Genomic DNA, 23,473 nt, shown 5'->3' with positions numbered 1-23,473 from the left:
AACCAGACAAGCTTCTCATTAGTTCAAGCTGACTTCATTTTGATTTGACAGCAGTGGAGAACCTCAGTGAGCCTGCGGAAAAACCAAACATCAATTTTGGGAAAGGTATAACCTCTCATTAGATATTTAATTAAATTCTGAAATCATTTACCAAAAAAGACCAAATGACCCTTCACATTACTGCCGTCAACTGTTGAAATACTTGGTAAAAAGCAAGAGAGGGCTCTTGGATGGGTGACCCCATTATAAATGGATGGCCTTGCTGAAAAATAAAGATATGTTGGCTTGATAGCAAATCTCACCTCTGTGTGTTCAGATTGACTCATTTCTCCTGTAACCTTTTAAATTCAATTATTGTACACAAAGAAAAGGAAACAGCTACTATGCAAATACCACAGTTCAGTGTGTTCACCATGTTTACCATCTTAGCTTAGCATGTTAGCGTGGTACAATTAGTAAATTACCACTACAAATTAATATAAACATTAAATGTTTTGTTTTTTACATTTATTTATAAACACCTACTGTAACCACACTTTTGTAAAATGTGTAAATACAGTATGTACATTTAATTGAATCTAACTCTAACCTCTTTTTTGCTGCTACTACTGCTTTTGTCACTGCTTTTAATTATTTTATTCTTATTCTTTTAATGTATTGTGTCCTGTCACAAAATAGATGTTGCAATGCTGTCCTCTCGGGCCTTCCCATCAAACTCCTCAATAAACTCCAAATCATACAGAACTCTGCTGCCTGGATCATCACCTGCACCACACCCTCTGACCACATAACACCATCCTCATCAGTCTGCACTGGCTCCCTATACAACACCGGATTAAGTATTAAAACCTCTAGCGAACAAACAAAGCCCTCCACAACCTGGCCCCCACCTATCTGTCCGACCTCCTCAGGAGTACACCACCTCTCGCTCCCTCCGCTCCTCCTCTGCTGGCCTGGTTACCGTCCCCACCCCAAACCTCGTCACCATGGGGGCTCGGGACTCTGGGTATCACTCCCATCGAACATCCGACAGTATGACACAATCACCACATTAGAGTCCCTCCTCAAAACCCAACGGTTCAGGTCAGCCTACTCACTGTAATGATACATGTCCCCTGTTTTCCTACATGATCCCTGCTACTGTCCTTTTGTATGATTTTTATATTCTGAATTGGAAGGTGTCCTTGGGTGCTTTGAAAGATCCCTCTAAATAAAAATGTATGGATCAAGCCTTCCTGTTTTATTTTGAAAATACTCTTATTTTGAATAACTCTCCCTCTTGTTTCAAGTGTCTGTGCTTCCTTCCCTCATGTGTCACCCACGTCTGTGATGGTCTACCCTGCCCTGATGTTTCCACCTGTGCCCCATTAACTTGTGTATATATTGTCCTAGTCTCCCTTTTTCCTGTGCCAGTCCGTCTTGTCTAGTGAGTCAGAGAACCAGCATATCGTCAAGTTATTGTTTTGCCTCTAGTGCCTTGTGCCTTGCCCTTGTTTATACAGTATTTTTCAACAAAAGAGTGATTTTGTTTTTTAATTAGTTTGGATACATTTCTCTTGTAAGAAGTTCATGGGGACATCTTCAGTTTAACAAAGTATTTGGTTATTAATAAGAAAAATAAAAAGGTTGTCCTGTTGTTGGTGCAAGGTTGTAAAGGCATAACAATCATTACAAAAGTGTTTCAATTCATCCTGGGGTCGATATGAATGTCTCATATTGTGGTGCTAGAATGAATTTCTGAAAAAACTGCATATGGCTTCCTAAATATGCAGTGAGGAGTTTCAGAAAAAGAAATGTATCCTCATTTAATGAACTCTTGTTCATTTATGGGGTGCATAGTTAATTCATGCATTTATTACCCTAGGACTTTGCTAGGCCAACATTAGATATTACCCAGGCAGCAGTGGGTTGTGACAGCTGAGCTACTTGAAATAATCTATTCCTGTGATCAACACAAAAGGCTTGTCTCTGTCTGTGACTCCGCCAAGACAGAAGAGTTTTGTTCCAGCTGTCAAGCAGTTTCCCGGAGTCTCAAACTTGTGTTGTTGAGCATTTTGGAGATGACTGGTGGCCTCTTCTTTCACCAAGGGGCCTCGGAGTAACATCAGCAGAATACTGATGGGTAGATTTGGCAGAGGGTTGATGTGAGGTGAACATGTGATGAACACACGGCCGGAGGGCAGTGATGAGGCAAGAGGAGAGATGTATGTGTAGACTTGATAACCAGACAACAGTTGATCAAGAGAACAGCAAAACTAAGATTGGAAAGCAGTCTTCTTCACCTTCTTTCTACACAGTCACAATTCTCCCTTTCTGTCTGTCTCTTTTAGCTCTGGGCGAAAACATTTACAGACACTGAAAGACTTTTCAGAAGTTTCTTGAGATTAAAGAGCAGATTTGGGATGGGCTCATCAGAACGATAAGAAGAACCTAGTGACCTGGGGGGGAAATCACAAGACAAAAAGCACCCACAATCTCTCACGCTCACATGTGCGAACACATCCTGTCGCACCCTCGGGCTTATGCGTGTCATGCTTGCAAAAAGGTGAACAGTCAAAGCAAGGCAGGAAATATAAAGCCTTTCCTGAAAACCCTCCTCATAGCATGCAGCATTTGAAACAGGATGATATGAAGAGAAAGGAGAGTGGATGAATTGTTGGTGACATCACCATTAAAGCAGTCGGAAAAAGATTTGACAGTTTCCTAATGATTCAGAAGTGTAATCAAGTATTTTTTTAAAACCATTTCTTTATCCATAGTGGTTGTCAAAATAGAGGTTGAAGCATAATTTCAAAGATCTATGTGCGTGAGCATTTCAGATTTGTTTTAATTGAAGCTAAAAACTTCTGCTGGTAAAATCCTTTTTTTTTAGCATTTGCATTGAAGCAACTTTGCCAATGTTTCAAAAGGGTTGTTGATTAACAATAAAATAATACGTATGTCTTTCGTAAAGGACCAAACAGTTGTAAAAATTGACAATTGGTGTTATGTGAAAGGTTCTTACTGATAAAACCAGACAGAAGTATCTCCTTCCCTCAGCTGTGAGAAGTACAACTTAGCATATTTTAGCATCCCGTTACTGTCGTGATTAGGTCTTACTGCTCAGAAATGTAATTTACAACAAGTGTAATGAACTCAAAAGCTCTAATACACTGAATTACTGAACTTAGGTGGGGCAAAAAAGTATTTAGTCAGCCACCAATTGTGCAAGTTCTCCCACTTAAAAAGATGAGAGAGGCCTGTAATTTTCATCCTAGGTATACCTCAACTATGAGAGACAAAATGAGAAAAAAAAATCCAGAAAATCACATTGTCTGATTTTTAAAGAATTTATTTGCAAATTATGGTGGAAAATAAGTAGTTGGTCACCTACAAACAAACAAGATTTCTGGCTCTCACAGACCTGTAACTTCTTCTTTAAGAGCCTCCTCTGTCCTCCACTTGTTAACTGTATTAATGGCACCTGTTTGAACTCGTTATCAGTATAAAAGACACCTGTCCACAACCTCAAACAGTCACACTCCAAACTCCACTATGGCCAAGACCAAAGAGCTGTGAAAGGACACCAGAAACAAAATTGTAGACCTGCACCAGGCTGGGAAGACTGAATCTGCAATAGGTAAGCAGCTTGGTGTGAAGAAATCAACTGTGGGAGCAATTATTAGAAAATGGAAGACATACAAGACCACTGATAATCTCCCTCGATCTGGGGCTCCATGCAAGATCTCACCCAGTGGGGTCAAAATGATCACAAGAACGGTGAGCAAAAGTTCCAGAACCACACGGGGGGACCTAGTCAATGACCTGCTGAGAGATGGGACCAAAGTAACAACGGCTACCATCAGTAACACACTAGGCCGCCAGGGACTCAAATCCTGCAGTGCCAGACGTGTCCCCCTGCTTAAGCCAGTACATGTCCAGGCCCGTCTGAAGTTTGCTAGAGAGCATTTAGATGATCCAGAAGAGGATTGGGAGAATGTCATATGGTCAGATGAAACCAAAATAGAACTCTTTGGTAAAAACTCAACTAGACGTGTTTGGAGGAGAAAGAATGCTGAGTTGCATCCAAAGAACACCATACCTACTGTGAAACATGGGGGTGGAAACATCATGCTTTGGGGCTGTTTTTCTGCAAAGGGACCAGGACGACTGATCTGTGTAAAGGAAAGAATGAATGGGGCTATGTATTGTGAGATTTTGAGTGACAACCTCCTTCCATCAGCAAGGGCATTGAAGATGAAACGTGGCTGGGTCTTTCAGCATGACAATGATCCCAAACACACCGCCAGGGCAATGGAGGAGAGGCTTCGTAATAAGCATTTCAAGGTCCTGGAGTGGCCTAGCCAGTCTCCAGATCTCAACCCCATAGAAAATCTTTGGAGGGAGTTGAAAGTCCGTGTTGCCCAGCGACAGCCCCAAAACATCACTGCTCTAGAGGAGATCTGCATGGAGGAATGGGCCAAAAATACCAGCAACAGTGTGTGAAAACCTTGTGAAGACTTACAGAAAACGTTCGACCTCTGTCATTGCCAACATAGGGTATATAACAAAGTATTGAGATGAACTTTTGTTATTGACCAAATACTTATTTTCCACCATAATTTGCAAATAAATTCTTTAAAAATCAGACAATGTGATTTTCTGGATTTTTTTTTCTCATTTTGTCTCTCATAGTTGAGGTATACCTAGGATGAAAATTACAGGCCTCTCTCATCTTTTTAAGTGGGAGAACTTGCACAATTGGTGGCTGACTGACTAAATACTTTTTTACCCCACTGTATATTGTTGAAGTAATTTTTAATGTGCAATGTATTTGAAGCCTCTTTAAACTATAGCTACAGAAAATACTTTGTAATTTACTAAAAGGATGCTTATTCAATAGTTCTGCCTAACAGATAATTTACTGTTGAATAACTACCACATACATCACATTCATTACTGTATGTCATCAATACATTAGAAGTCGCTTTCACTTTGCATACAGTTCCCAGTTTTAAAATAGCCTGATTTAATATGTTTAAATGCTTACACACCTCTGATCAACCCTCTCTGGTCAACCCTCCCTGATCAACCCTCCCTGATCAACCCTCCCTGATCAACCCTCCCTGCAACGTAAGAAATAAATCAAGTACCATTGGAAGGCTTCTTGTTTTCAGCCGGCACTGATTAACACTTTAACACTTATCATGGGATGATCAAAGAAATCTCTGGTGCCAAACTGCACATTATTGGTTCAAGTAGGAAAAACTAGGTGCAACAGGCAAAACAGCTAGACTTATCACATATCAAATGATGGATCAAAATTGAATCTTTGAATTAAAGTTACTAAAGAATTTCATAACTTGTACATGTTGCAAGCTAAAACTTTACAACAATGCAATGTAACAATTCCTATTTGCAAGTGTTGCTCTACACAAATGTGGGCTTCTGCTCTGCCTGTGAAGTATTTGCAGTTGCTAGTTTCCTACGCCTCCGGCTACATGTTGTTTCAAGGCAGACAGCTCAGCGGGATGAATGACAAGAGTTGAGACGAAAACTTGACCAACTGAGGAGGAGGAAGAGGAGGAGGAGGAAGAAGAGGGGGGGAGGAGGGCAGGCCTGACAGTACATGGTCTGCCTCAAGGAGAGAAGTTGCACATTGTATCTTGAAGCACTTGTTAGTTTCAGTGCCAGTAACGGCTGAGAGAAGCAGAGATAACACATGAGAGAGAGCGCTATTTTAAATCTGCTGAATCGTTCTGATGCCAAGATAACGGATGAACATGTCTTAGCAGCTGACTTCTTTCAGGTGTTCAGCTCCCACATCATTTAACTGAGGCTGAACTTGTGAAAAGAAACAAGTGCAGACCCAAGAGATGTCTTACAGTACGTGGTCAAGAAAAAGTAGCATTGTATTTGCAGATGACTTTCCTGTTTAGTTTATAAAATGAATGATTTCAACATAAGCTAACTTCACATACTCAGACTGCTTGTTTTTCCAAAGGCATGCCATACATTCAGCAGAACACAAATAGACTTCAGGACAGCAGCAAACCACTTGGACTACTAAAGATCATTGCTAGAAAAACTAAGAGCATGCAAAGGAATTCTAAACAACTTGATCCCATTCGATCAGGGTGGAGGTCAAAGAACATGACGAAAATGTCAGCTTCTACTGTATAGTGCAATATCAGCTGTGTCATGAGGGTAACGAAGGAAGGACCCATGTGCAGTATAAACTATGGGAGGCTGGCATAAAAGTATAAACAAAATGTAAGCTTTATTTAATTAAAGCTGGTACAAAAACTCAAAGACTGAAGGAGCAGGCAATCTAAAACAAAAGGGAAGTAATACAAAACAAGGGAACAATCCAGGATGAAACCAATGGAGCAGTAAATCCACAGGGAGAACGCGAGGAAGAAAATGGAAAACAGAAAACACAGGAAGCTGAAAGACACTGGGCAAGACAATGACGGCAAACTGACAAAGAACACTTGGACAGTCAGACTGGACAGGAAGTGCATGGGCTGGTACCGGCCGGTGTGAGAGATCACACGCAATTGGAAAGAATCAGGGCAGAGCAAACCATTACTAGGTGGGGGAAAAAACTGAAACAAAAAACAAAACAGAAAGTAAAACAAGAAAAGATGCAAATAGAAAATACATTCCAAAAATAAATCACTATTCCTTTAGCCCATATTTCTTTTTAAAACGATCTTAATAAATATATTTGAAAAATCTAATCTTTAGATAATTAACTAATCAAATCGTATTGTACACAGATTGTATCAGTTTTATGACCCTTCTTTCTAAAAGGGAATTGCCTTGATGTTGAAATAGCAGATTTTGAAGGTGGAATTGTATTTTAAAAACAACCTTGGAGGTTTGCCCAAATGAATTAAATGTGTTCAAGGGAGCTGGAGCATAACACAATATAAGGAGTTGCATTCCATTTTCTTGGAAAGAGCTGAATGACAAGAATTTGACATTATGGTTTGCCAACATACAGTATACTGATAACAAAGTAGAAAGAAAGAGGCTGGGGAAGAAAGAGCATTGCCATGGTGCAGTTGAGGCAATAACTTCCAATGACTATATGATGTGGGATATGGTGTGAAGATGAAACTAAAAAGTTACATTTTTTTTCTTTTTCCACTGGCTAGTATGACAGAGACATGATTTACAGGCTACGGTTGCTAATGTTGTCCACTTAATTATAGAAAATACCTATTGCAAAGTTTCTCTTCAGGACTAAAGTGTATTTGCTTCTGTATGTGCCAGTAGCAACCTGGGTGAAACAGAAATACTTCCTCAACAAAGATGAATTGACAAGCAAAAGCTTAGAGGACAGTTATGGAAGAAGATAGAGTGTGACAGAACACGTTAGATGAGGTAATGCTAAATATCTATCTCGCCGCTGACAGACAAAAGTAACAGTAATACGAGGTGAATTTGCATAGCAGATGTTCCCATTCGCAGGGTTGGATTTATTGGACAAGCAAACACTGGGATGGCAACGTGCAATCTGTCATACAACAGCGGTGGATACATTAAAAGTAACAGCTGTGAATTTACTGTGGAGGTAAGGGCAAGTTATAGCATCTCGCTAGGAGGAGGAAAAGATGCGTGTCAGAGAGGTTCGACGGAAACAAGAGGAAGGGAAGCAAGTAGAAATGTGGACAAAATGGAGCGAGGAACAATGGTGTTCATAAGTGTGTTCTCTCCGAGTTATAGGCTGTTTATCAAATTTTGCGTAATCAATTTGTTTAAAAGTAGCTAGCGGCAACGTTTCTGAATAATTCACTGTAACTGAGCCTACGATTTGTGCTCTCACAGCATATATTGTACTTTGCATCATGTATTAACTGTAAAAGCAATTTATTTTCTGACAATATTACATTTGTAGGAACATTAGTTGTTTGTTCAAATCAATCCCCTATTCCTTTCACTGGAGTCTTTTGCATTCTTTAGCTTCCTACCTATCGATGTTTTCTTAATTCCACAACAGCCCCGGGCTCTTGTAAGAAAGCATTAAGAATTGATGAGTGCATCATGACATGAGCGTAAAAGTATTGTAGTCCAGAGGCTAAGCACAGAGTTCACTACATTTAAGTGTGTTGCATCAAGTTCAAACTTTCTTTTCCCCCTCAGAGCAGCTGAGGTACTAAACAGAAATATGCAACTCTCGCTGGGAGTATAGCTTCTCATGCCACATTTAAGTATGGGTGTGGCATAGATTATTGTGTAAATGCTTTTGCATTTTTTTCAAAGATAATATAATTAAAATCAGAAAATATATAATTGTACTAAATATTCTTAACTAAAGAAACAAAAGGGAAGTGTTTGTGAGCATACATGTGTGTATGAGCAGACATGCGCCTGTCGAGTCCATGCCAGAAATAATGTATGTTTCTTTGTTCTGACACCCTATATGTTCTGCGTGCACAAGCATGAACACACACGTTAGGTCAGAACAAAAGACCATGTGAAGTGGGGGCTTTGAATTTCATCTGTGTGTGTAGCTATGTTTAAGGCCAATTTAAAGTATGTTAACGTAATCCCTGTAGGATAATAGCACTGGGTTTGAAAGGAGGATGATTAAATTGCGTGCAAGAACTTGTGTCAGATCACAGGCAGTGTAGACCAAAACATAGCTTATAGAAGAATACATATAAGACGTCACGTCAAGCTGAATAAACCTTAAAGGGGCCCTATGCTCATTTTCAGGTTCATATCAGTATGTAGTGTCTCTGCTGTGACATGTCTCCATGCTTTAATGCTCAAAAAGCTCTTTACTTTTCTCATACTGCCTGTGCTGCAGCACCTCTTTTTACCCTCTGTCTGAAACCAGAGCCCAGTCTGCTCTGATTGGTAAGCTGGCTAAGAGATGTCCCGCCCCTCAGCCTATCACAAAGTCTTAGAGCGCTGGCCAATAGAAGAGCGATTGTTACGTTGTGATGTCATTATGTTATGGAAGTTAAAAAAGGGCTACTATCGAGGTGTTTCAGACAGGAGGGAACTTAATCTGGAGGGAACTTGGGGATGTTAGCCTTTGCATACCATTTACATGCAGAAAAACCTATCGAGCACAGAACAGGAAATGGAAAGCCCAAAAGGCATAATAGGGCCCCTTTAACGTTGAATGCTGCGGTTAGTTGTTTTCCCAAGAATAAAAAGTGAAGGGCTAATTGTGAATGGATTGCAGTTTAACAAATCGTTTCATGTCCTCCTCTACATATAGAATAATGTCTACTGATCAACCTGTCTGGGCCAGGAAGACTCTTCTTTAACTCCTGAATATTATGATTTACATTCCGGGCATAATCACTGATTTAGTTTCACAACACTGTTAGAATTCACACAAATCACACAGAAAACAAGCGCTATCAGCCATTTTATGTCACAATTTAAAAGGACACACACACACACACACACACACACACACACACACACACACACACACACACATACACACACACATACACACACACACACACACACACACACACACACACACACACACACACACACACACACACACACACACACACACACACACACACACACACACACACACCCACACACACACACACACACACACACACACACACACACACACACACACACACACACACACTGCAGGATTAGAGTAACACCTGCTTTAAACCACAAATTGCACCCCTGACCAATATCTGTCTCTTTGTTGTAAAGCTACAGTGTGGAATGGCCTTGAAAGAACACCTGGCATTAGCTTACTGTATGTGTTCAACTATCTGTTAAAACAACAGTAACCGTGGAGGGGAAAGTATTCATTGGTACTGAGGCATTCCACATTTCTACTTTTGTGCAAGTGAATGTGAAGCATTACATAAAGTGCTCATGCTGCTGTGGAATTATAAAACGTACATGTGGTTTTTAATTGTACCTATAAAATACTTTCCATTAGTACTCGCATCGCACCATATACTTTTTGGATTGGTTTCCTTTCTTTAAGGCAGCAATTGATTTATATTAATTTCCTCACACTTGCAGAAACTGGATTGAGGAAAGTCATTTATCCCAGTTAACATTGTCTCACCTTTTATTTTTCATAAACTGTGAACAGGGAATCATTTGAATTCTGTCCTTGATTTCATGTCTTGACTTGACAGTTAACTTCTGAACAGCCCTTTAATGCAAAGCAAAACACAAGATAATGTTGCTTATATTTTTATTTTTGGTTTTCTACCAACATAGAAAATGCAAGATGTTATGGTTGTTGCTGACTTTGAAATGTTAGACTTCTCAGCTTTAAGGAGATTTCAAACAGTCTCTGCTTCAAAAAGTGGTTAAATGTTGATTGTGATGAACGTTATAGCTCAACTTTTAAGAATCTTCAAGCTGATTTGGAATTGTTAGGTTTTATAGCTCCAAAAAGAATTTAAAAAATAGCATCATAAATGTTAAGCATAAATAATATATATGAGCTTATTCCTATCTTTTAATATCCCTAAATTAATATATTCGAACATTAGTCTCAAGGCATATTTAAGCCAGTGCCCTTTTTATATTACTTGAAGTAGGTCTGAGATCACTGCTAGGTCACACCATGCAGATATTAACATCTGTGGTGTCCATTTTAATCTATAGGTGCTTCCCCCTTGTTTTGGAGCGTGGACAAGTTAAGAATTAGTTAATATGCACACCTCAGGAGAGTTTGGCAGAATTGATGGTGGCATTCAATGTGACTGCATACTTGTATTCTCTTGTACTTTTCATCATCTGTTTTACCTGGCCAAGCCTTTCAATTTAAACCTTCACTTTGTAAGACCTCAAATCCAGTTCTCCTGCATCTTCATTTTTCTCCCGACAATTGCCCAGAAGTTACTTCACAATAAGACTTGTCTTTTAAAATAGAATCTTATTTAAAGGTAGAAGCATAAATAGAAAAATGGAACTCACTTCAAGATAACACAGCCAGAGCCAGTAGGGGGCGCCGTCCAAAAGACCTGTATCCTGGTGCGTCTGCGGGGCGTGCTCTCCGTCACTGCAGGGGGGCAGTTGGTCATGAACTGCGTGTCCTCCTCATCAATGTTCTAGGAGCAGACGAAGGACAGATTTAGCATTAACATATTGAAATGACATTGCTTTTGAAAATGTCACCACAAACTCTTTTTAAGGCCATTTTCCAAAATCATCGCAACAGATAGCAACTAGCTTTGTAATGACAGCCCACAAGAGCTTTTTACTTTTACTCTCTCAGATATGTCAAGGTTCATTATTAGTGGCATCACTCGATACAAAAAATCTTGTTAATCACAATCATAATCTGTGATAAAGTATGATTTATCACAAGTTTAAAATGCTAGTATTCACTTGTATTTTGAGGGGAGATAAAACCAACACATGTGTGGTGTTGAAATAAAGAAATGTTAAAACTGGTAAGAGTATTTAAAGGGTTTTTGTATTTTATTATAACATGATTTCTAAATGATTGGCACAAACCCTGACAATTTTCCCACATTTAGCTAAAGCATTGACAAAGCCACTGTGATGACCTCTGTATAATGTGCGCTACACAGGGCATTTTTTCCCTGCCGCAATCATACTGTTAGCACTATCTGTTCCTACAGTGGTGACCATGTCCGCTTCTGAGCAAATTCAAGAAATTGGCGCATGCTTCAGCAAAATGCTTTTACTCCGTTTTTACCACACCTAAAGTGAAGAAGATTTGTCCTGGATTAGGTGTTCCATAACACCGAAGTAGTGATGGTTCTTACTGATGTCCAGTGGTCTGCTTTTTTTGCTTTTTCGTGACCATGCATGGTAGACATCCATGCTTTAACTATGGGAGTTGGGGTCAAAATTGGTAATGTGATTAATTGTGTTAATTTTTCTATAAAGGGTTAAAGTTTCAAGATGATTTTTTTTTAGGTAGCATGTACAAGAGTTCTCTTTGTCACTCATATAGCAATGCTAAACCTTAAGATACCAAACCAGATGCTTAGAAAATAGGTGCATGCTTCTACTTTGGAAACAGGAAAATACTTTATCTTTTATCCCTTTTACCGAATGTAATCACACAAATTGAACCAGCTTGAGCTAAAAGCAAAGTTATGTGAAAGAAGGTAGTTTCAAGACTAAACACACAAAGACTGACACGCACATGCACACATGGCCTATGACCTTGTAGCTAGTGTTCCCCAGCTGCCTCAACTCAACAATAACAATGACCTAACATCCCGTCCCAAACCCCTGATAGGACATTAAGAGGGAGATAAAAGTCACAGAAAGCTCTTTGCTTCATTCTTGGTTTTTATCATACTTTCAAAAACACATCTTTTTATTCTAAAATGTACACATCGACACTGAAGTACACAGATGCCTATATTGAGAAATACTTAAACTATCACATGCCTGGAAAGACACATGAATCTAAAGCATACATACATACTGTATACTTCTGTGTATTTCTGCATGGAATTCTTTGTGCTTTCTTTAACACAGTTTGTCTCCAGGACTAAAGTTCAGTCAGTCAAAAGAGGACACATAAAACTGGCTAAAAAGCATAAAAGAAGAAAAAGGCAGGGAGTGAAGAGTGACATTAAAGAAAAAAAGAAATACAGACTTCTCTGAGGGCCTAAGATATTCAAAAAAAAAAAAATTGAAAACATTAAAAAAAAAAAACATTTGTTTTTAAATATTGTTTTTCCAATATTTAATAGTATTTCAAATAACATTTCCAAAGAAATAAATCCTTTGAATCTGCCTGTTCAGTTTCTGTTTGAATGTAAATGGTTAAATGAAAGGAGCTCCTTTAGTCGTCTCTGCGAGTCACTGTGAAGATAGGCGCTGATTGGTGGTCCTGCTGTAAATTCACAGAGGGCCCGCTATAGTAACTCAATGAGAGTAATGTCAAATGACAGTACAATTGACCAATCATATCTTCCTTCTAAATGGGTGGGCTTTATTTTCGCGGACTTTATGACAAGTTCCGCCCGCTTTGAGGTTTATACATGTGTATAAAGTGCTGCAGTGACGCGTCCTAAAACCCGGAAGTAAGCTACGCTCGGGTTCCCTCGACAAAAAAGCAATGGGATTTCTCCATAGGATTTTGGAAAATAGCTGGAAATAAGGTCTGTGGAACGAACCTGTTAGATAAATGCACGTTACCTTACTTTTATTATTTTCGAATCATAAATCTAATCGATAGATTTATGATTAGCATAAGTTTGTTCATGATGGCTCACGTCAGTGATAGTGATGACATTGTTGCGAAATTATTAACCGAGTCATTTTCAAGATTGAGTTACAATGATAAACTGGAGTGGCAAAGGATCAGCTGAATGACCCGCCATCAAGTACTTCATCCAAAAGGACAGGAGGATGGACTTTGTGTTTCAGTGATTTGATCATCAAAGGTAGGCCTAAGTCATTTTCAATGACTTAGGCTGTGCCGACTTAATTAATTTGTAATTGTTACTTGGCTGTGGGTGCCCTGTCATGATAGATGTTTATATAAATGGTGTTGTTTTGTGTGGTAGAGGGTCGCTGTCATTGATGCGTTTTGCACCCCGGGCCGCTGTTTTGATATTCCGCTGAAGTATACGCTGTGACGTAATAACTCTTCTTTTTTTTCGAGGGAAGGGGGGTGGGGTAAGAGGGCCTAGGTATAACGGCCCCTACACACGGCGGCGTGCGTTGCAGCTTCAACGCTTCTGCCCATTCACTTTGAATGGGGTGACGTCACGCCTCGCCGAACTGCATTGTGGGAGAAAAGTGTAACGGAGGCATCAGCCAATCAAACCGCGTGTATGTTGGGAGAGCCAGACCGCAGTTCATTTCCCATATGTCAAAAAATGGAGGAGAAAATAATCGTGGGGGTAGGGAATCACCCGGTGCTTTATGACCAGTCCGTCTTTACCTACCGGGATACAAACTGGAGGAGCCAGGCCTGGAGGGAGGTGGCAGAGACAGTGGGTGAAACTGGTAGGTTTTCGCCTGTTTGGGGAGCTTATATCCAGTGTACTTCGTTTGAATGAACAGCTAGCAGGCATAGACAGTATTTAGCCAGCATGGAATGTTGCGTAAAATAGCACCATAGACATTAATGTCATAAATGTTCATCATATAAAGTGTGACATGTAAAGCCTTTTATGCAATTGACAGGAGAGATTCATGTGATTGGTTGTTGGTCGCGTTGCTCGCGTAAACTCCCCAAGCTCAAGACACGCCCACTGCCGAGCGGTAACGCACACCGCAGTGTGTAGGGGCTGTGTAAAGTCACGGCTCGCCACTGGCACAAGGAGAATACTTAAAGAGCAACTTGCAGGTTAGAGACACCAGTAAATAAATGTGTAGGAAAAGGATGAATACACTAGATTTTCCCAAAAATATACAGAAATATACACTACAGTGAAATCTGGCGTCGTTTTAGTAAGACATTTTCACTTCCGCATAAAAAAGCCTCCGCACGTGACCTCCCGCGTGTGACGTAACATGGGGGAAACAAGGGGGAGAGTGGCCGGTCTAACGTATAAATAAACATGGATCACAATGCTAGTTTTGACACAGAAGAGGTTGAAAATATATATTCGAATGCATATGATTATAATTATGAGCCTGCTAGGCGTCCAAGAGACCAGGAGCAGCCAAGGATTAGAAATCGGAGAGAAATGGGGCTTTGGTGTGTGGAGAACCAGTGGAGAACTGGGCAGCTATCTTGGTGAGTGACCAGCGTTAGCATGTTAGCTAACGTCAGTCACATCACAACATTGTAAAGTTAGCAATCATATATCAGGCTATAACTAAAGTAGTATTGATAATATAGTAACGTTACTGGCAGGACTGTTGATACTGATCCATAACAGAAACTAATGCGCAAGTATCAGCCGTATCCCGCGTTACCTAATGCAACTCCACACTACGGTGCTGACCGGAGGGGAGACGCGAGATACGGCTGATACTTGACGATCTGGCGGAGAAAGGTTGTGGAGCCTCCGTTGATATGCCGTTGTAAATGGCTTGATGGAAAGCAGGTGTGTAGTCGGGGAGGGTGCACAGCTGATTGCAGCAGGTGAGTGGAGGTTGAGCCGGAAGCCAGGAGTGAGAGCCACCACGCCCACACAAACAACACAGACAGGGGGAAACAAATAAACACAAAGGAGACGGCTGGAGCAGTACAGCCACCACAGCGTTATCTAATGAAACTCCACACTAGTCTTACGGTGCCGTGTACCGGAGGGGAGAGAGAGCAGCGAAGGGGGGAGAGAGAGAGCAGCGAAGGGGGGGAGAGAGATGTAATACGGTTTCTTGATAAAGCTGTGGAGACGGAGTATGTGCTGCAGTGAGGTGGATGCACAACGCACCCAGGAACGAACGCTAGCTCCGGTCCTTTTCCCGTGAGGGAAACTGTGGACTCGATGCCCTGACAGTCTTGAGTTTGTGCAACCTGCACAAACACAAGCTCACCATGATTATAAATGGTGAAATGCAATGTAAAATTACCGAAAAAATACCAGCTCACTAAATCAGAACCGCTCAAACCAACTACAAACTACTACCGCGGATTGGGCAGGGAACGAGTCTGAGAAAGTTAACTCCCCCATGTGACGTAATATGACGCGTTTGACGTATGACGTTTAAAAAAAAAGCTGTTTTTAGTAGCAGAGCTCAAAACGGCTCCTTTTCCTCTGAATTCCTGCCCTTATGTCTTGTAAAACATATCAAATCCTGCATTAACATTTTTAATTCTAATTTTCAGGCAAGGTTAAGCATAAATGTAGTAAAAAAAAAAACCTGCAAGTTGCTCTTTAATGAAGACCTGCTGTCTAGACATGAGACAAATAAAGCTTGCTTTGTGTAACGATGCTGTTGTCTAGGATGTATAAGTACAAACTTAAAATTGAGATGACAATAGCACAAGATAGGCAGAGTGCATAAATAGGACAATAGTCCATCACTTTCTCTTCTCAGACTGGAATTCTCATCAGACAGCAACGCAGTTTGTTTAATGACAGCAATATTAATACAATAAAGGTAGTCTTTGCTACAGTGCATCCCTGAAATTACTGCTGCTATCAGCAAATCATATTCACTCTGTTTTAGCTTAGGAAAAGGTTTATTTTCTTTCTTTCTTAAAGGGGACCTATTATGCAAAATACACTTTTTGATGTCTTTTATACATAAATACGTGTCCCCGGTGTGTCAGGGAAATCACGCAGCGTCAGAAAATAAAACCCTCTCTCTTTTCCTTCGTACCGAATTCTCTAAAAACGGGGGTACAACCATAGAGGGTACAACGGAGCTGATCCAGATTTGCGTCCGATATGACGTAATATCGGAAATGTGGACCCATGGCACTATCAGAAAGTTGCTATCAGAAACAATGCCCGTTTTGGACGTAATAAGGTCGGTGTTACCTTAGCATCGCTAACACTCAGAGCTAACCTGTACTGGAGAGCATGTGTGTGAAGAAGCAGGAAATAAAAAGGAACTCACCTTGTGTTATAACCGGCAAGAGAGAAAGCCTTTGAGCTCCATACTGTTTCAGAAATAATCCTTGATAATCCATGATATGGCGTTTCATCACAGCAGTATTTTGTTTAGACGAGCGGTTTTCAAAGTGTGAGGCGCGCCTCGCCCTGGGGGCGCCAGAGAGCTTCAGGGGAGGTGCAGCATGAGAAAAAAATAACGAGAAACAGTGAAATCTAGCTAGTTAACTTCAGCTAACTTTATGCGAGCGGCAACATGGATCGATTTTTAGTAAAGTGAGAGAGGAGACAGCGTCTGGCAGAAAGCGTCACTTGCACACTTTTTGCTGTCTGTGGAGACCGAGTTCCCCCACTTCGCCAAAAAGGCTGTAAAAGTGTTCATTCCCTTCACCTCCGCCTACCTGTGTGAGTGCGGGTTTCCCGCATTGACTTTAATCAAAAGCAAGGACCGGTCAAGCAGGGGTGGATCTACCGGGGTGGCATGGGGTGGCAGCTTTGTTTTTGAAATACAAGTTGTGGCTCATCGGACATTTATGAGAGAAAATTCCTAATGTTCTAGTGCAAGTGAATGCAGCACCCCCTCCTTTTTTATTTGTTACCAATTTTTATTTTTTTAAAGCTTTATACCCAAAATCAGCACTCTTGAAACAGGAAGTGAAATAGAGGGATATGAGGCTAGAATGGGTGATCTGTTTGGTATTTTGAGCAAAACACTTCATTGACTTTTTTTTTATATATGTTTATATATCTGAGACCTATGCTATTGCCTAAAAATAGCATGATAGGTGACCTTTAAGCTATGTTCTCTAACATTGCCAATAGTGAAAGATTGAAAAGAGGTTCAATAATTGTTTTTTTGCAGAGTATCCTTTTCATTTATATTTCTGTGATATAAAACGTTATAATCATATACATTTTAGGTAATACCGGCCCAATCTAGTCCCAAGTACTGTTCTAATTTAAATCAGGGACATCATGTCCAAATCTAAGACATGCATTTTTGAACATAGGACAGTCAAATCCTGACTAGTTCAGATTGTGAAATTCCATCTGAAGAAAGCAAGTTCCACATTGAGTCAGAAATCATGATGATTAAATCATGGATTAAGTTCACACAGTTGCTGCCAACAATAAGACAGGTAAGTCTTAATTAATATGCCCAGTCCCAAACTTGGGAAAGCGTTGGCCAGTGCAAACAAGCCTAAAAACAGATCTGAAGACAAGTGAACCCAGCATAAATTTAAGACGGGTAAGTTCCAACTCAATGTCACCATGTCAGAATCACAAACAATTAAAATCCAAGCCAAGACAGTCAAAATGTAGGACACACAAGTTGAGTCCAAAGTAAAGAGAGTCAGATCTTAACTTATCTTAATTTGTCAAATACTTGGAAAGTTTAAAAGCCAGGTGAAGACAGTGAAACAGCAATAAACAAAGGCAAGTCCAAAGACCATGGCCTTGTTCCATGGCAATGAAAGTCTTTAGTTTTACATTTTAAGTTTGAGGATATAGACTGTAAATGTTTTGGAAGCATGACAGTCAATTCCACATTCAATACATTTGTGTCTCAAGTCACAGCCGACTCAAATTAATCCCAAATCAAAACAGTTAAGACCCATATTGGGTCTAAAGTCAGGAAAATGTAAAACCAAGTCCTGTCCCAATTTAATTTAGTCAGGAAAGACAGGCACATAGTCCTGAGTCAATAGATCACAGATCATACTTTAGACAAGCCGGTCCCACGTCAAGACCAATGGCAATACAGTCAAGCTTATGACAAGCATGTCCCAAGTTCAGCACAAAGAAGGGTTAATCAAATCTGAATGCGTAAGTAAAAAGAGTCAAGTCCCAAATTGGCATCCAAGCTAGGGTTAGGGTTCTCTAGTTCTTCAGCACTAAAACATTGAAAAAATGTTATTCCCCTGCTTGAGGGCAGTATATTTGCCTACTCTGCATTGACAATGTAAAAGATCCAGGCAGCTGTGTTTCACAAAAAACAAGTAAGTCTTAGTACTTAACTTTAAGTTTATGTATTCTGAATATTTTCTTTAAAATTACAAGCAAAAACAACACAGGTGATTCCACAGTCCAAAGGAGACCAAAGGCAATACAGTCAAGTTTACGACAAGCAAGTCCCAGGCTCAGCACAAAGAAGGGTAAATCCAAATCCCAAGTCATTCAGTTTGGATTCCAAGTTATGGTTAAGGTTTGCTCTAGTTGCTCTGCCCTCAAATCTTTTTAGAATGTTTGAGGGTAGTATATTTTCTAACTCTGCCTTAGACTATGGTATTTGTCCAATCAAGACTTCCCAACCTCGGGCTCCGTTGGGGAAATCTAGTCTTTAGAGCAGGGGTGCCCATTACCGGTCGATCGCAAAGGGAGTGTGGGTAGATCGCATGGCATTGAATTTTTAATTTTAATTTTTTAATTTTTGAAAGTTAGCCTATCATCCATCCTTACTATGGCATTTGCCACTTGATTGACATACAGGTAAGCCAGTCTGAGCTGTATTGTTCCATACAGGTTCATGCAGTTATGAGGGGGCCTCACCTCCTCATCTGAAGCGCAAATGCGGCGCACTATTATGCGCTTATGCGGCACAAATATTCTAAGCGCGCAACAGTTTATCCGCCGTTTACTCCAATAGCACCCCCCCTCGCGCTCGCGACACAGATTGGGCCAGGTAGATCTTTTGGGCTTGGTCATTTTAAAAGTAGCTCCCAAGCTGAAAAAGTGTGGGCACCCCTACTTTAGAGCTTCTAGCGTGATGTCTCGAAATCAGGAGTCTGTAGGGTTAAAGTCAAAACTTCTGAAAGTCTTTTTTTTTTTTTTTTTTACCCAGTACATACAAATTTGTGGTATTGCTGTCCTGACTTTTATTCAAACAAAGAAACTATTTTAATATATTTTGTTCAATTACTGATAACAGAGAATGTATGAGAGTTGGAGGGAGAGACAGAGAGAAAGAGAGAGACAAAGAGAGGGAGTGTGGGAAGAGTGGCAAAGGAGCGTTTGTTTTCACTGCAGAGGCTGGCATGTCTGTGTGTGTCCATGGTTCGTCTATCTCAATCTCTCACCCTCCGTCGAGACGGTAAACACAGATGCTTCAGAGTGCCTGCACAAGCAAACGCAGAGCCCTGTTCAAACACAGACGCACACACATCTCACACACACAAAGAGACAGAAAGCGGCTGACAGACAATGCAAACCCAGGATCCCTGGCGGAAAACTGAATAAGGGGTGTATAAGTATGTGTTTGTTGGTCGGTATTCGCACACATTGCAGGTTTGTAATTAAATGCAAATCAGATACAAATAGTGAATACAGTTAAAAACCTTTGAGACTTGAGTGCAGAGGAAAAGGTTTCAGAGGATGCAAACATGCAGGCAGACACACATTGAAATGTCAAATCCACACTTGAAGATTAATTTATTTCAGAGAGTAACCAGAATCTCTTGCTCAATGAAGACCTCCAAGGCGACATCGTTTTGCCTTGGGCCTTCCATCCATCAAAGCCGTACCATTACTGCAGCATACCGCAGACATCTTTGGGCTATCACACACATTGCATCATATTACATTTTTTGTCTGAAACATCCAACTATGGCAGTGGTGTCACATATCTAAACGTCTACTCTATAAAAAACGTACTGTGTGTAGGGCTTATTCCCTCGTAAATGGAACCAATTATGTGGCTTTTGGCATTCATTTACACAAAACAACCTTAGAGAAGTGGGAGCATGTTGTTAAATATACAGCAACAACCCAAAAGGTCTTCAAGCAATCCATGTATTTTAGTTATATATCCATTTTAGCAGAATAACCGATAAATATAATATAATATCAGATAAATGTTCTATGGGCAATAATGATGACCTTCAAACGAAAGTGGTCTGTTTTTGTTTTCATGCAGACAAGATACCTAAATGGACTCTCTCTCTAGCCTAAATGGCGTCTGTCATGTCCCTTTCTCATCTCTGTTTTCCCTGTGCCAAAGCTTTGACGTTATCAGAGCTTTGGTGTGAAAAGCTCTGACAAAAAAAAGACAAGTCTGTCACCTTGACTAAAGAGGACACTCAGGCAAATGACTAAATGACACACAAAGATGTACAAATGCAATGTGGTAAAAGTTAAATACGTTCTATGACATATGGCTAGACCTTTTTATTATTTATTTGGTTGACCTGTTCCTTTCTGGCATGTTAACATATTGACTCCTGTCAAAGACATAGATCTGCATTAATTGAAGCAAAACAAGCTATAACTCCAATCATGTCATAATGTATTTTCACTGTAATAAATGCTAAGCTAAGCTTTATCGACCGCTGTTTTGAGTTTTAGGGCCAGAATATCTCTAGCTTATATATCTAAATTCATTACTCAAGTTGAGTACAAAACTCAAGTTGTATACATGAGTTGCCAAAGTAAATCACTTAAGTAAAGAGTGGGGTCATTACTATTCTGAAAATGTCAAATCAGGCATTGTGTAGTGTACTGTATGTGTATGCATGTGCATATGAATATGGTTGACTGTGTGTGTGTTTGCGCCTACTTCTGTCTGTTTTCCAGCTTTGCCCACTCAGTTAGTTAAGGCTTTTGTCATTGAGACAGCATGAATAAACTAGCCAGGCTCCTGCTCAGGCTGAGTCACAGAGCTGCTGAGACTACAGAGGTCATCCTTAATCAATGTTGGCTTCCAAACGCTATATAAGTGGAGACATTTTCCATCAAAACAAAGTACACTGTTTCCTATTTCCTTACAAACTGGCATTGTTTCTGCACGACTTAGGGCAGGTTGGCTCCACAGTGAGTGATCAAAACTTTCCATAAGATCATTAGTAGCCATCTCCAAAGCATCAGTGGAATTGGGGAATCTGCCGCGTCTTTGCAGAGCCCTAATGTTCTATGTTAGAAGACAATTTTTTTTTTAACCTGTTTGGTATTTTTTAACCTGTTTGGTATTATTGCTGAAATAAGATCTGCTTAAGAGGTTTTCACGTTTTGTTCTACGACATAAAATATGTCACTAAATACTCCACTTGTGACTGCAAAGCTTCTATGAGTCATAAAACAGCTGTTGCTAACAAGTGGCTGAATGTCATCATAAAGTCATCAAACTAGTTTGTGTTAGGAGGTTAAACTGGTCATAATTCCCTATCTTTCGTTTAATGCTCTGAAGAAAAACATAATTATTATAGTTTCATGCCAAAAACAATATTTTCACAAGACTTCACAAGGGGAAAACACCATGATATTCTTATAATTTACCTGTTTCTTTTTTTTTTATGAAAAACTGCATCTCCTCTATACTAGGTTTTTTACACACATTGGTCGAAAGCTTGTTGGCAATTCAGTAGCTACGGTACTGACATGTTTTCAGGAGTTTTCGGATACTTCGGCATAATCTATGATTACAAAATGTACGTAGCTATTGTTTGGTATAATGTTAATGCTTCAAAGTATTTTCAGTTTTTAAAATGTGGTGACAAAAGTGTCTGTCATTGCACAGCTTAAAATCTGTCCAATGATATTATAAAAACACTGGTGTCTGTGTTGCTTTTCTTTTAAAGAAGGGATTTTAAATTTCCATAAGCAGTAAACAAAGTGTTTTCAAACAGCATGTGTGAAAGCTTTGTATAATCTATGAAAAATAAACACACTGCTTTAGAACATCTGTGTGCAATCATTAGCATAAGGACCATTTAGATTGAATGTTTTGGACGACTGCAAAAAATCTATTCTGCTCACATTCTTTACATCAATTTACAACATCTCCGCCCCGATGATTTGTCACCTCCTTCTGCAAACACATTTTCTCAGACAGCCACCACTGAATCACAAACATGTCATATAAGTAAAATACTGTGGCTTCACGTTCATAGTGAGGATGCAAATAAGCCATAATCAGTGCTGAGTACAACATTACTTATGCAAACCTCAAGCATCTGAACCAACCAGCTTGTCATGGATCATAAATAAAGATGTGCAAATTGTCTTCCAGGAAGCAAACAGGCTCGTAGTTGTCCTTGTAAACTCCTCTTAATTAGGAAAACAGTGTGACTAGGGCTCCAGAATGTCTTTGGGTACTCAAGGATCACATTTTTGTTTGATTATGCTACATATCAGGTCACCATCGATCCAACTCCACACACATCCTTTTCTCTGAAGCCCTCTAAGCTCTGTTTGGCTTATGTAATTGCCTCTAGCTGAAACCTATGACTTAGCTTTGGCACTTTAAACTGATTGGGTTTGTTTATCCCCAGCTAAACTCAGAACCCTAGATAATCCGTGCAGGGGGAAAAAAGAAGATAATATCTCATGTCTGCTCATCTTCCCCCTTATCCAAACAAGCTGTGTTTGTCTCCCTGAGCAATAACACGCTGCTGGCCTAGATAAATATGACCCACGTCCCACACTAACGCAAGGAGCGCTGGGAAAAACACACATGCAGACCCACACATATACCCACATGCCCATGCTGTGCATATAGAAGCACAAAGACACACATTTCCAAGCAGACAATGCCTGTAGACAAAATCTTTAAGGTCTGACACATTGAGACAGAAGTCCTTTATTGGTAGTAATTGGTGCAAAGAGCAGGATATTGCTTAAGGAAAAAAAAATAAGCAAGTCTCAGTTGTGGTGTTTTATTGAAACAGCAGGCAGGCACATTCCAGGACAGCTGCCAGAAGCAACCGAGTAGCAGCAAGCGGGGGGGTGTTCATTTTCTTCCACAGAACAATAACAATCATGACATTGCAAAACTAACCGCATAATTGACTTTTGGAGAATTAACTGTCAAGATTATGAATTGCTGTATGAATTTCATTTTACATAAGTATTATTATGTAAACCACTCTGATAAAGAGAAGCTGAGTTTGATGGATTGGGGTCATTTAGTTAAAAAGGCAGTCTCGCTGTCACGCCATATCTTCTCTTATCCATCCACTAATATAACTGGGACAGCAAATTTAATAAAGAAAATCTAAAACTAATTTCTGTGGCTACATTGTTCATGCAGG

General features: G+C 40.0%; 1 protein-coding gene across 2 annotated transcripts in view; it reads right to left on the bottom strand.

Annotated features, from left to right (window-relative positions):
• LOC307040229 (spondin-1-like) overlaps nt 1–23,473 on the bottom strand; it is a 143,883-nt gene that overhangs the window by 95,700 nt on the left and 24,710 nt on the right. For both annotated transcript variants that reach the window (XM_079682867.1, XM_079682868.1), the window contains exon 3: nt 10,921–11,054. In XM_079682867.1, the coding sequence (XP_079538993.1) occupies nt 10,921–11,054 (134 nt within the window). The remainder of the gene's footprint in view (nt 1–10,920; nt 11,055–23,473) is intronic.

The sequence above is a fragment of the Notothenia rossii genome, assembly GCF_949606895.1.
Source record: "Notothenia rossii genome assembly, chromosome: 5".
Lineage (NCBI taxonomy): Eukaryota > Metazoa > Chordata > Actinopteri > Perciformes > Nototheniidae > Notothenia > Notothenia rossii.
This window is presented reverse-complemented; position numbering and strand designations above follow the sequence as displayed.